Source organism: Falco rusticolus, chromosome 3 (assembly GCF_015220075.1).
Source record: "Falco rusticolus isolate bFalRus1 chromosome 3, bFalRus1.pri, whole genome shotgun sequence".
NCBI classification, from domain to species: domain Eukaryota; kingdom Metazoa; phylum Chordata; class Aves; order Falconiformes; family Falconidae; genus Falco; species Falco rusticolus.
Window position 1 is genome coordinate 114,061,733 of NC_051189.1, and position 12,425 is coordinate 114,074,157.

General features: G+C 57.3%; 1 protein-coding gene across 2 annotated transcripts; it reads left to right on the plus strand.

The window, feature by feature from the left end:
* Positions 1-236: 236 nt before the first annotated feature.
* GMEB1 (glucocorticoid modulatory element binding protein 1) lies at positions 237-12,181 on the plus strand. Of its 2 annotated transcripts, none has more exons than XM_037379839.1 (10): positions 237-357; positions 1,990-2,155; positions 3,221-3,303; positions 4,272-4,396; positions 5,318-5,421; positions 5,859-6,013; positions 7,250-7,378; positions 8,104-8,241; positions 9,372-9,494; positions 10,578-12,181. In XM_037379839.1, exons 2-10 carry the CDS (start codon positions 2,028-2,030, stop codon positions 11,282-11,284), a joined length of 1,692 nt encoding a protein of 563 aa, XP_037235736.1. In that variant the 5' UTR covers positions 237-357; positions 1,990-2,027; the 3' UTR covers positions 11,285-12,181. The 2 variants fall into 2 exon arrangements, with proteins under 2 accessions (XP_037235736.1, XP_037235737.1); XM_037379840.1 differs by lacking the exon at positions 237-357 and adding an exon at positions 3,410-3,530 and having other exon boundaries at positions 2,137-2,155.
* The last annotated feature ends 244 nt before the right edge of the window (positions 12,182-12,425 follow it).

The window sequence follows — 12,425 nt, forward strand, 5'->3', positions numbered from 1 at the left end:
CCACGGCCGCGGCGGGGGACGGGCGCGCCTTAGATGCGCGGGACCCCCCGGTGGGGCTGGAGGTGCCCGGTGCCGCTTTGCGCCCCCCCGCCCCACGAACACCCCGCGGGCCGTGCCCCCCACTCCGCGCCGTCACGCGTGTCCCGGTCCCTGGGGGAGGCACGGCGCGGTGCGGCCGGCAGCCACCAGGGGGCAGCAGGGCGCCAGCCGCGCTGCCCTCGGCCCCTTTAAGGCAGGCGGCGGCCGGAAGTGCTGGCGGCCGAGGCCGCGGCGGCTACTGCGCATGCGCCCTCCTGCCCGGCCCGTTCCCCCCCCTTCCCCCTTCTCTCAGCCCCCGGACTCGGCCGCTCGGCGACGGTAAGGGCGGCCGGCGCCGCGCTACGGGAGCCGGGAGGGGCCAGACGGCGGCGCGGCGGGGCGGGGCGGGGCGGGGCGGAGCGGGAGGGGGCCCGGCCCGTCGGGGAGGGGAGGGGGCGCCCCAGCGCGCGGCGCCGTACGTGCCGCCGCCGCGAGGGCGGACGTCGCGGGGGGGGGGGGGCGGGGGGGGGCAGCGCCGCTGCGTCCGCCCGCGGGGGGGGGAGGCCACACCCCTCCCCCGGGCAGCCCCGCCCCGCCGCCGCCGCGCGCCGCGGGGGGGGCCCCGCGCTGCCCCCCCGCCCTTGACCCCTGACCTCAAGGGGTGGCTGCGGGCTGGGTGGGGGGCGCTGACCCCTGACCTCCCTCCCCCATCTCAGGGTTGCGCTGTGCCCCCCGCGGGGGGAGGCGTCCCCTGGACCTTGGCGTTACCGGAGCGGGGGGAGCCGCCCCGCTGCTGCCCTGCCCGGGGCCTCGCCTGCAGCCCCCCCGCCGGCCGGGCACCCCCCGCTGCGGGCCCGAGCCGGTCACCGACGGGCTTTGGCCGTGCCCCGGCAGCCCCCATGGCGGAAATCCTGAGGAAGCTGCGGCCCCACGGGGGGGGGGGGTCCCACGGCCCCGCCGGCCGACGCTCCGCCCGGCTCACAGGGGTTCCCCACTGCTGCTGGCCCACACGGGGGTCCCATTGCCCCAGTGACCCACGGGGGTCCCACAGCGCTGCTGGCCCATGGGGGGCCACATGGCCCTGCTGGCCCCTAGGGGTCCCACGACCCCACTGGCCCACGGGGGTCCCACAGCTCTGCCAGCCTGGGGGGGTCCCGGGCAGGGGTCCGGCCTGCCCAGGGTGCCATGAGCCCTGAGCGGGTGAAGACGTGGCCAAGGAGGGAGCCACGGTGACCCACGGGGGCCCGTCCCCCGCGCCGGCAGCTCTCCCCCGCCTGTGCCGCTGTGTCCCAGCCGTGGGCACGGAGCCCACCGCCGCCTGCCGTGAGGTCCTGCCCCGCCGCCAGCGCTTCCCCAGAGCTGCCGGACCCCGGGGGGCTGATCCTGCCCGGCCCCCGGCTGAGCCCCGGCCCCACAGCCATAACGAAACCACCTCGGTGGCCCCCTGCGAGCATCTCCTGTGGCACTGCGCCTCCGCCGCCGCCGGGAATTACCGGCGCCTCTGGGAATTACCGGCTCCTCTGCGGGAAGGCTCAGCCCCAGGCACGCTGCTGGTACCGAGGGACCAGAGCATCCCCGGGGCGGCTGGAAGCGCTGCCAGCCGGGGAGAGAAGCTCCGTTTTGGAAAACTCTCGCCAAAACCCACCGTGGGGGTTTGCTCGGCCGGTGCCAGCCCGCGGGGCTGGGGAAGTTCGGGGTGGGATGGCACCGGGGGGCTCTGTGTCCTTGGGTGAGACGTGAGTGCCAGGGGAGGGGGACCCTCGCGTGGTCTGCCAGGCACTTGCTTTCACTCGGGTGGTGAATTTAAAACGCCTGGTCCCCTCTGCGGAGCCGGTGCTTTGCTCTGCTGGCCCTGCGGTCCCCGCTAGCCCATTCTGCTGCGGTGGGATGGGATGATGCTTCCAGACGGCTGCCTGCCCTTCTCCCTGCGCCGGCAGCACTACAGCCCTGCCTCTGCTTTGCCCTCCGCAGCACCTCGGCACCTGCCACCTCCGGGCTTCATGTGAGAGATGGCGAATGCCGAAGTGAGCGTCCCTGTGGGTGATGTGGTGGTTGTACCAAGTGACGGAAACGAAGGGGAGAACCCGGAGGATACCAAAACCCAAGTGATCCTGCAGCTCCAGCCGGTGCAGCAGGGGTGAGTTGGGTGCTACTGGTGTGTTGGGGAGGTGTGGGGTGGGATTGTGGAGGCGGGGGTGACCCTGGAGATTTCCCTGGTGTGGGGACTGCATGTCGCTGCGTTTCCCAGGGCTGCATCGGTTTTGTGCCGCACACGGCAGAGAGAAAAATACAATGCAAAAAGGCTTTTGTGTGCATTGCTGTCACGGCGCCTCTGAGGACTGAAACTGTCCTGCGGGGACGTGTCGCCACGCTGTCTCTGGATCATGGCAGCCCAGCAGCGGCTGTGGCAGCAAGGGAGCGGCGAGGTGGTCGGGAGCGGCGAGGTGGTCGTGGTGCTGCCCCGGCCACATGTCCTCCCAGCCTCCCTCATCCCTCTGCGGCCCCAGGGTGGGTTTTTGACACCCCACAGCTGCTGTACGTGCTGGTCCGTGCCCATGAGTCTGGATCCGCCTGTGCCTTTGTGCCAGCTTTCCCCTAAAATAATCCTCCTCTCAAATACAATGAAGCTGGGATGATGGAGGGAATTTTGCGGTACCACTGGCAGCTGCTGCGGATAAGCGGCTGCCACCAGACACTTCATCTTAACTCTCCATCCATCGGGACTTAAATGTGCTGGCTCCAGTTGGATAATATTCGCAGAGCAGGGTGGCCGTTTGCCTGACAGCGACTGTCCCCCGGCATGATCAGCTGTGCTGCAGTGTCACACAGGGCTGGGAGAGAAATCCTGGGGCACTGAGCTCTCCTTCCTGTTGTCCTGGGTAACTGCCGGTATCAGAATCCAGAGGAAAAGGCACAGGGAAGCGCCACAGGGAAGCGCGCTGCAGAGCTGCTTCGGTGGCACTGGCAACGTGGAGAGTGCGATGACAGGACTGGGAACGCCTCTGCGCGTTTCAGTCCTTGGGATTATTATCCTATTTTGTATGTGCCAAAAACATGCCCGTGATTGAAACTGTATCAAACAAAATCCACCTCCCTCAAGGACAGGCAGGGAAGAAACCAAAAGAATTTTTAACCCCGTGCTGTGAATCTTAATTTTGCGTGATTTGTATAGTTTGTTTATGGATGGCTGCTTTCACAACAGGATTTACCAAGAGGGCTCCGAGGCCAGCACCGCCGTAGTGGCCGTCGAAACCCACACCATCCACAAGCTAGAAGAAGGGATCGGTGAGTTCCTGCTTGGCGCGGGCAGAATCCCCTCCTCCGCAGGGCTGGTCGCCGCTGAGCTGGTGTCTCCAGTTCGCTGGGCTTCCTTCTGGCTCTGCCCCTGCAGATGCTGTTTCCCAGGCATGGATGTGGGTGCAGGGTCTGGGCATACTCTGGAATAAGAGTCTGCTGTTACTGCTTGGTCTCAAAGTCCTGGAACTGAGATCCTGGCTCTCCTGCAATGAATGGTAAGGGCTCCCAGGGGGTCCAGGGGAGCCAAGATTTCGCCCTAGTCTTGGTGTGCAGACACTGGCAGGCAGGCACGATGGCTGCGAGGATGGTGGCTGCATCTCAGCGCCAGCTGGAGCATCGGACTCCGATTGCTGGGTCTTTGCTGAGCGAACAGCCTGACGGTTTGGGTTGGGTGTTCAGAACCACTGAGGCGGCTGGCTCTGAGCGCTCCCTGCCATCCTGAGGAATTATGTGGGAAAAGGCTCCTGTCGTTAGGTGCTGTCACTAGATCTCAACTAGTGTTCTGCTTCCTGTGTGGGTGTGGGTCTTTTGGCAGTATTAGCAGAAACTGCATGTGAAGAGCATATATTATCGGTAAATATCTGGTATCACTACTAAAGAGATACCAGAGCACCAAGAAATCTGGGAGAGATCTGTGCTTCAAATTTCAGAGTTTCCACAAAGATTGTTCCCATTGACATAGACCCCCCTACCCTTACAGATGTGTTGGATTTCTGATCTCACATTCTCCTGGTAGATGAGCTTCATTTTGAGTGTTGCTGTATAAATAGCACATGCCAGTTGCTATTAGAGCTCATAATTGGAAAAGACTAAGAAAGGGCTGACCCTGAACTGGGATCAGCCCTTCTTTCGGTTTCCTGAGCGTAGGTCTCAAAACCTGTGAGCCTTCAACACCCGTCTGGGGGGGTTTGAGCCTATTGGGTGGAAAGATCCATTTTTCCCCCTTTCTCCCTCAGACCCCAGCACCATTGAAACCAACGAGGAAATTGAAATCGCCTATCCCATCACCTGTGGGGAGAGCAAAGCCATCCTGCTCTGGAAGAAGTTTGTCTGTCCAGGAATTAATGTCAAGTGTGTAAAGGTAAGGGAGTTTTCGTAGCAGATTCCTGCTCTCAAGGGCTGTTGGTTGACTTCCGCGGGGCTTTCTTACTTTTTGTGTTTCATCTGAGCCTTGTCCTGGAGCTGAGTGACGCTGCCTTTGTGGCATGCGGGGTTGTTAGTGCTAAAGCTGTTTTTTAGCACAGGGAGAAGCAGAGGAAGAGTGGGTTAAGGAGCGAAGGTCTGTTACCCCCCTTACGTTTCAGAGTAGTATCTGGTGCTTGACAAGGGACTTGGAGCTGAAGGCAGGCAGGGGATGTGTACTGAGCTCTGCCAGCACCTTGCTTCCATGTCTCTTTCCCTTGGTGTCCTGATACTCCACTCCTGTCACTGCCTCAGTGAGCAGGTTGCATCAGGAAGAGAAATCCTGCCGCTGCCTTTTCTGTCTGGGAGCGTGCTAACGTAACAGCTGACACACTGAGGCTGAGCCCCACGCTGCTGCAGCGAGAGTGCTCCGTCACTGACCCTCTGCAAGCAACTATCTTAGTCACTGGAGCAGGACAGAACAGATGCCCGAGGGAGTACCTGTGTCAGCTCGATGTTGCTCAGCTATTTGATGTTAGAGGAGTCTCCCATGACGATCTCCGCGATGACTCTGTGTGTTCGCAGGAGCAGCTGATTTGGTTCATGCTTCACACAAAAGCCTTCAGGGCTGTCCTTGGCTAGAGCTGTGTGGTTCGAATGCCGAGGGCTGGCAGATTGTCCCTGCAAACGTATCCATTCTGGGGTTACAAGCGTTGCTGTGCCGAGGGGATGTAAGGTGGGAGGGATTTGACAAGCAGCTCCTCTTTCTGGGTGGAGGCTGGGGCTTAGGTGAGCTGAGGACTGGCTGTGTGGGATATCCCAATAGTCTCCCAAAGTGATGCTACCCTGTTTGCTGAGCCTTTGTTTATCTTGTTGGCAGTTCAATGACCAACTGATCAGCCCGAAGCATTTTGTTCACCTGGCTGGGAAATCTACCCTAAAGGACTGGAAGAGAGCCATCCGCCTCGGAGGAATCATGCTGAGGTATTTCACTTGCCTACTGCTGTGTCCAGCTTCAGGGCATCATCGCTGCAGCTGCAGGATCCCACGCAGGCGTTTCGTCTGCTCTGCAGCCCTTGGGAGCTCTTCTGGAGCCTCACGTTACCTGGCCAGCAGCCTGCAGAGAACCTGGCCCCATGGTCTGAGGGGCAGGATTCTTCATCCTGTACAGAAGTGGCCTTGCCTGAGGGGCCTGGTACTTGGTGGGGGCGGAACAGGACTGGAGCCCTGTACGCGAAGCTGGGGGATGGCTTGTATTTGCTGTTTGAAAGCCCTGCAGGAGATGCTTTGTGTGCAGAGTGGCCCTGGGTCTCCCTTCCTCCGTGCTTCCCATGGCTGTAGCATTCCTACGTGGAATACTCCCTTTTGTCTCCAGGCTGAGATCTGAGCTGAGCCTGGTTCTCTCCCCACTCCCTGCACAGGAAGATGATGGACTCGGGACAAATTGACTTCTACCAGCATGACAAAGTTTGCACCAACACCTGTCGAAGCACCAAGTTCGATCTCCTGATCAGCAGTGCCAGAGCACCGGTGCCGGGGCAGCAGAGCGTGGTGCAGACTCCTACATCAGCCGACGGTAGGAAACCAGTTAGGAAACACCGTGGGAGTTTCCCTCTGACACGGCTCTCCTTCCCTGGGCTAATCAGATCAGGTGGACCCCAGGCACACACACTTTACACCTTCTCCCCAGGCACAGCAGGGCAGTCCCACCGTTCAGCAGACTGCTCTGGTTTCTGGGAAGGAAAATGCTTTTCCGTGTCTGCTCAGAGAGGTCTCGGCAGCAGCTGGCTGGGAGCTCTGCTCTGCAGCGGTGGGAGGGCTGGAAAGCCGCCGGTGTGGAGCAGTGACTTGAGGCAGCCTTGGGAGCCAGCGGAGGCTCGCTGTGAAGGGGTCCCTGTTCTCGGATCACCGTGTGAGCAAACGCCTGAGAGAGCTCGCGCAGTGTTTTGTGATGTCTTTCCTATTTGAGGGTCTATTACAAAGGCACAGGATGGGCTAAATCTCAGGAATTAATTTAGGGATGCTGACCTCGATGCTGACCTTCTCCAGAGCAGCCTGCTCCACATCACCTGAACATCCCTGAGCGGGGTGTGATGGCTGGACAGGATTTGATTGTCATTCCAACTGCAAATTCTCAGCAAATCCCGTGCTTCAGAGCAGAAAGCGATCTCTTTGCCGAGGTTAAGGAAGAAGATTACTCCCAGCCGTATCGCGTCGTTCAGCTGGGCAGGTTACATTTCTCTGAAGCCTTGGGTGGATGAGATGGCAGTTGTTGTCGGCTAAGGAGAATCTCCTGGAAAGCGCCATGGCCACACGGTAAAACCTCACTGTGGCAGCACATTGGCACACTTCCAAATTTGATCCAGAAGCTTAGGATCGAGTCAGATCTGTTTCCCTGCTATAAATCAGCTTGGACCCTGACCCTGTCCTTTCCTGAGAGATTAGGGCATCTCTAGGGCGCAGAGCGCCCTGTTGATGATGCAAGGGGAGAAAGGTGGCTGGGCTGAGGCTTGTTTGTTCCCTTCTTTATTCCGATCCCTTTCTGCTCCTCTGAAACTAGGACTCCAGTTTGCTTTTTGGAGGGCACATGGTTTCCCCTCCAGAAGCCCCAGAGCCTTTCACAATCACGGTTCCAATGAGAAGGAGCAATATTTGCTTTTAGCTAATTTGGTTGAAAGAAGCCAGGCGCAAACAACCTGACCACGAGAGTGAAAAAGAGCCTGGGAGGGGTGACGGGGGTGGAAAGCAAAGCAGGGATTCAGGGCTGGCACTCCAGGTGCCGCAGAGGGAGCTGACGTTGCCTCTCTGGCAGGGAGCATCACCCAGATCGCGCTGTCGGAGGAGAGCATGGAGGAGGGGATCGAGTGGAACTCGGCTCTAACGGCTGCCGTCACCATGGCCACTGAGGAAGGCATGAAAAAGGACACGGATGAGATCTCGGGTAAGCTCAGGCTGCTCGTTAGATGTCTTCTTCCCCTCTCCTCGCCTGTTACATTTTGGAGACTGAAATCCTGAGGATAAGGAGAGTTGAGGAGAGTTTAGGGAATGATGGAGCTGTCCCCCAGCCCCTTGGCTATCCCAGCATTTCCCAGGCAAATAGAGCTCCTCACCGCTGCAGGCAGAGCAGGACTTGTGGCTGATGGACGATCCCCCACATCAGTTGCTACTAGTTACAGTGAGGGGCTTTTTTTGCTTTTTCTTTTATTATTATTTTTTTTCATTCATTCTCGGGATGTAAATGTCTGCCAGCCTGGAGCTAAACTGAAACCATCAAGGAGCAATGTTTTGTTCGTACCGGCAGCTCTCTTGGCTGTGTCTCTCTGGCTGCGGTGTCTTGCATTCCCTCTTGGGCTTAATATGGAAGCTTAGGCAGAATTTCCTCAAACAAAGATTTTTCTGCGTCATGTGAAGATGTGAAATGTTGCCTTGGAAGACATGGTGCTGCTTGGAAACATGTTACTGATTTGCTGCCTGGGTCCGTTTTGCTTCTTTTGGGGTTTGGGGGTTTTTGCATATCGTATCCACCCCAATGGCCAAATTAGAAGTCGTCTTGCAAAGTTCCACTTGCCTGAAAGGTTTAAAGTAGCCTTGTGGGGAAAAATGCCAAATGCTTGTGCATGTTGACCTCTTTATTTTTATTTTTTTTCCCCCCTCTCCTTGTGCCAGAGGACACGCTGATGTTCTGGAAAGGCATAGCTGATGTGGGGCTGATGGAAGAGGTTGTGTGCAACATCCAGAAGGAGATAGAAGAAGTCCTAAGAGGCGTCCAGCAGAGATTGGGTCAGTCTCCATTCCAGATGACAGGTAGGTTGTGAGCCACAGGCTCTGGCTCTGCAGTGGGGAAGGATGCTCCAAAGGGCAGCTGTGGGCAAAAAAAAGTGACGAGGGTCCATCCCCACCATTTACAGCTGTTGAGTCAGGATGCTGAGCAGGTTCCCACGCGTTAGCTGGGCTGCGGGAGCTGAGCCTGGGTGCGGTCTCAGCCTGCCCAGCTGTGAAAGTTCATTCGCTTCAAGGCTCGAGGACACAACATGCCACCTTGTTCCCTGAGCGGAATGGCCCTGGTGGCTTGCTGTGGCCATTGGGTCGCTGTCCGCAGCTCCCAGCCCTCGGGAAAGCCTGCCCAGATTCGCTTCTTGGACTGGAGTTAGTGAAACACTTTTCTCTGGGACAATGCAGGCTTGAACAGGTCCTGCCCTCTCACTTCTCATTCTGTCTTCACTGGTGCCAGAAAACCTGGTTTTGGGGCTGAACCAGATCAGGGAACTGATCTGGGTTAAAAATAACTCCACTCCCCTTATTAGGGTTATTTTTAACGTGGATCAGTTCCCTAATCCAGCTCAGCACATGCCCCTGTGAGCAGAGGGTTTGAGAGCACCTCTTGTTGATGCTTTTGCTGGAAGAACATCCATGTAGCCACAAACTTCCTCCTACCCAGGATATTTTATTTTATTTTTTTTCTAGTTTCTAATTTAGCTTTGGGCTGGCGGATCTTTGTGTCTGGTAGGTGGCAGCTTTTGGAAGCTGTAAGTGATTGAAGTCAGTGGATTATAATAGAAATTTTGCACAGCTTTCAGTGGAGCTGGCATGTTAATGACACTGTCAGCAGCATGGGGTGATGATTTGTAGGTGGAGAGCTCGTTTGTATCTCTGTGATTGCAAATTATGCTTTCATTTGCAGCAATTTTGAGATGCTTGGGTGACACATCTCCGTTTCATTTTCTCTATCATGTGAATGGGTTTGTTTAGTCCTTGGATGTCAGAAGGATGAGGGAGCTGGGTCTGCCCTTGTTCAGCTAGCCCTTGTGAAAGAGCAGAGGTAGTGTTACAAAAAACAGCAGAAAATTTTTTGGTGTAATACAAGCATCTTTTGAGTACCTGGCTGAGTCCTGCCTGTGGGACTAGGCACTCGTCCCCATGCACTTTCCTTGCAGATGCTGCGGTCTTGAACAACGTTGCTCACACATTTGGCCTAATGGACACGGTCAAGAAGGTTCTGGACAACAGGAAAAACCAGACAGAGCAAGGAGAGGAACAGTTTCTTTACACACTGGCAGGTACAGTCAGTGCCCGGTAAGGCTTCTCATCCTGCTGCTGCTCTGGGGAACCGATGTGACTTTCCTTTGACATAGCCCCAATGAACCGCATTTGGGTTATTGTTCAATACGTGCTGCCCCAAAAATGCATCCCAATCGCCTTTCCGTCCTAGGGCTTGAGTGGAATTTCCCCTCTCCCTTGCCTCGCAGTGAGCAGTCGCCTGGGGCATCTGACAGCCCAAAGTCCGTGCCCTTTGCCGCAGCCAGGGTGCTGGTGGTGCGAGTCCGATTCCATCGGCATTAGGGAATAGGTGCTGCCAGCTAAGAGCTGCGCTGCCGTCATCCCCGCTGCAGGCAGTGCTGTGCTGTGCCCGAGCTGATAGGCTGCTCTGTGTACGAGGTGCTGAGCTGTCTGCTTGTCTTGGCGTGGAGCTATCGGGTGTCTTGCATGGCTTCCCCTGAGCTGAAGCCAATAAGCTGCCCTGGATTCCCCAGAGCCACTTGCTGGATGTATATCTCCCTCCTCGGCCGTGTCCTGTAGGACCTGTTCTTATCTGGGATGTCCTAGTCCCCTACTGCCCTGGATAAATGAGATTACTGTGCTACTTCTGACTTCGCATGTTCGCACAGACAGGGGTTGAGGGGGGTTTGTTGGCCGGGCAGTCCTGCTCCCTGCCCCCGGGACAGGTGCTTGGTGAGCCAGCCAAGACCCAGAAGCTGTTCCAGCTGCCTGGGGGGGGGTTGTACATGCTCCCTTGTAGGTGGGTCCAGCTTGAGGAGCAGAAATGCCCATCATCTCCTCAGCAGGACTAGCCAGCTGGTACAGAGCACCGCCTGCTCCTTACCCAGGTGCTGGCAGCCGGCCGAAGCGGCTGAGGGGCGCGGAGCATTGACCAGGTCTCTGTGGGTGGCAGGAGAATCTGGTCTTTCCCTTCAGTGCAGCTTGATCCTGAGGGAAACACTGAGGTCGTGCTCGTCTGGGTGTTCAGGAGGCCTGGCGTGGCCGGCGCAGGGGGTGCCGGCTGGTGGAGGAGCCCTGAGCCCCAGCAGCTCCCACAGCACGCTGGCCCCAGCCCAGCCCCTGCTGAGCCCTTCTCTTTGCAGACCTGGAGCGGCAGCTGGAAGAGCAGAAGAAACTTGCCAAGGACCAGAAGGCGAAGTCCCAAACCATCCAGAACGTGGTGCTGATGCCCGTCAGCGCTCCCAAGCCCCCCAAGAGACCCCGCCTGCAGCGCCCAGCCTCCGCCACCGTCCTCAGCCCCTCCACCCCCATCCAGCAGCCGCAGTTCACGGTCATCTCGCCCATCACTATCGCGCCTGTTGGACAACAGTTCTCCGTGGGCAACATCCCGGTGGCGACCATTAGCCAAGGCTCCAGCCCGGTGACTGTTCATACCTTGCCGTCTGGCTCCCAGCTCTTCCGATACGCCACCGTGGTGTCCTCCTCCAAGACCAGCTCCTCCGACACGGTCACCCTCCACCCGTCCTCCAGCCTGGCACTGCTGAGCTCGGCGGCCATGCAGGACAGCGGCGCCCTGGCCAACGTGGCGGCCGTCGTCAACCCTGTGGAACTGGTGGCCATGGAGTCCGGCCTCACTTCCACCATCCAAGCCGTGGAGGGCACCTCAGACGACGGGCAGACCATCATAGAGATCGACCCGGCGCCAGATCCTGAAGCGGACACAGACGAGTCGGAGGGGAAAGCTGTGATCCTGGAGACAGAGCTGAGGACTGAGGAGAAAGTGGTGGGAGATGTGGAGGACCATCAGCACCAGGTCCATAACGTGGAGATTGTGGTCTTGGAGGACTAGTGGGGAAGGCAAGCGTCAGTTTGGGGAAGAGTTGGGAATTCATTTTATTTTGGGCTTTTTTGTTAAGCATCTTTTCCAGCCACCCCATTTGTTTCCATGGATATTTCCTTTGTACTGTATATTTTATATATATATATATGTGTGTGTGTGTGTGTGTGTGTGTACATATATATATATAAAAACTTTTTTTTCTTTTAAAACAAAAATGCTGGAGAAACACGTGAGACCTGGAAAAGGTTCCGTCTCTGTGAAGCACTGAACAGTACCGCCTGTTCGCAGGGTCGAGGAGAGACTGGATCTCTGCTGAACAACCCAAACTGGGAGGAACTGGATGAGGGCTCCTGGCACTGGGAGCATGCTGTGGTGTGGCCACGTGCATGGGGCTTCTGCTCCGGGCCTGCCCTGGCCCCAAATATTTTATTTCAGAGAGACAATAACCAGTGGCTGGAGCGTTGATGTGACTGTGGGAAGGGGTGACGGCTTTGGGGTGGAACAGGTACCTCATTTGTATTTTTATTTTCCTCCAGGGAAGGGAATTCTGTTGGACTCTTCACTGTCACCTCAACTGGGATTTTTTTAATTATTATTCTTGCTTTGGGGAAGACAGCAGTAACCCTGACTTTACTGTCTATATTCTCCTCCTCCTCCACACAAATTGTTTTTATATTTATATTTTTTGGTATTTCTTTGCGCTCTCTCCCTTCCCTTGTCCAGATTTCCCAGCTGCAAAGCCCTGGGACCTCCTCTCGCCAGTCTCGGGGGGCTGCTGTATCCCAATCCCACCTCTTCCCGTGGCACTTTTCCCCCATCCCTTTTCCCGCCTGGCCAGGCTCAGTGCTGCAAACGCCGCTTGGAGACTCCGAGATCACTTCAGCCTTTTGCAGAAAGGCAAAAAAAGAATCAACTCAAGCTTAAAACCACAACCTCCCCCTCGGCTGCTCCCTGTTGGGGTGTACAAAGCATGTTGTGCTGTTGCTTTCCAGGAGAGCTGGACTCCGGATTGGGGCAGCTTCTGTTTACACTGTGTGCTGGGGCTGCTCCGTGCTTGTCGCTACTTGTTCGGTGGGTTTATTTTTGTATTTTTTTTTCTTTCTTCCTATAACCTCTTAGCAGGATTAGAACCGGCACGTTGCTGAAATAA

What these genes read in the sequence shown, in the direction of transcription:
- GMEB1 (XM_037379839.1), top strand. Translation starts at nt 2,028, where the DNA reads ATGGCGAATGCCGAAGTGAGCGTCCCTGTGGGTGATGTGGTGGTTGTA. An exon ending in GGACACGGATGAGATCTCGG is followed by an intron (nt 7,379 to 8,103) that starts GTAAGCTCAGGC and finishes TCCTTGTGCCAG; the next exon opens with AGGACACGCTGATGTTCTGG. An exon ending in GTCTCCATTCCAGATGACAG is followed by an intron (nt 8,242 to 9,371) that starts GTAGGTTGTGAG and finishes CTTTCCTTGCAG; the next exon opens with ATGCTGCGGTCTTGAACAAC.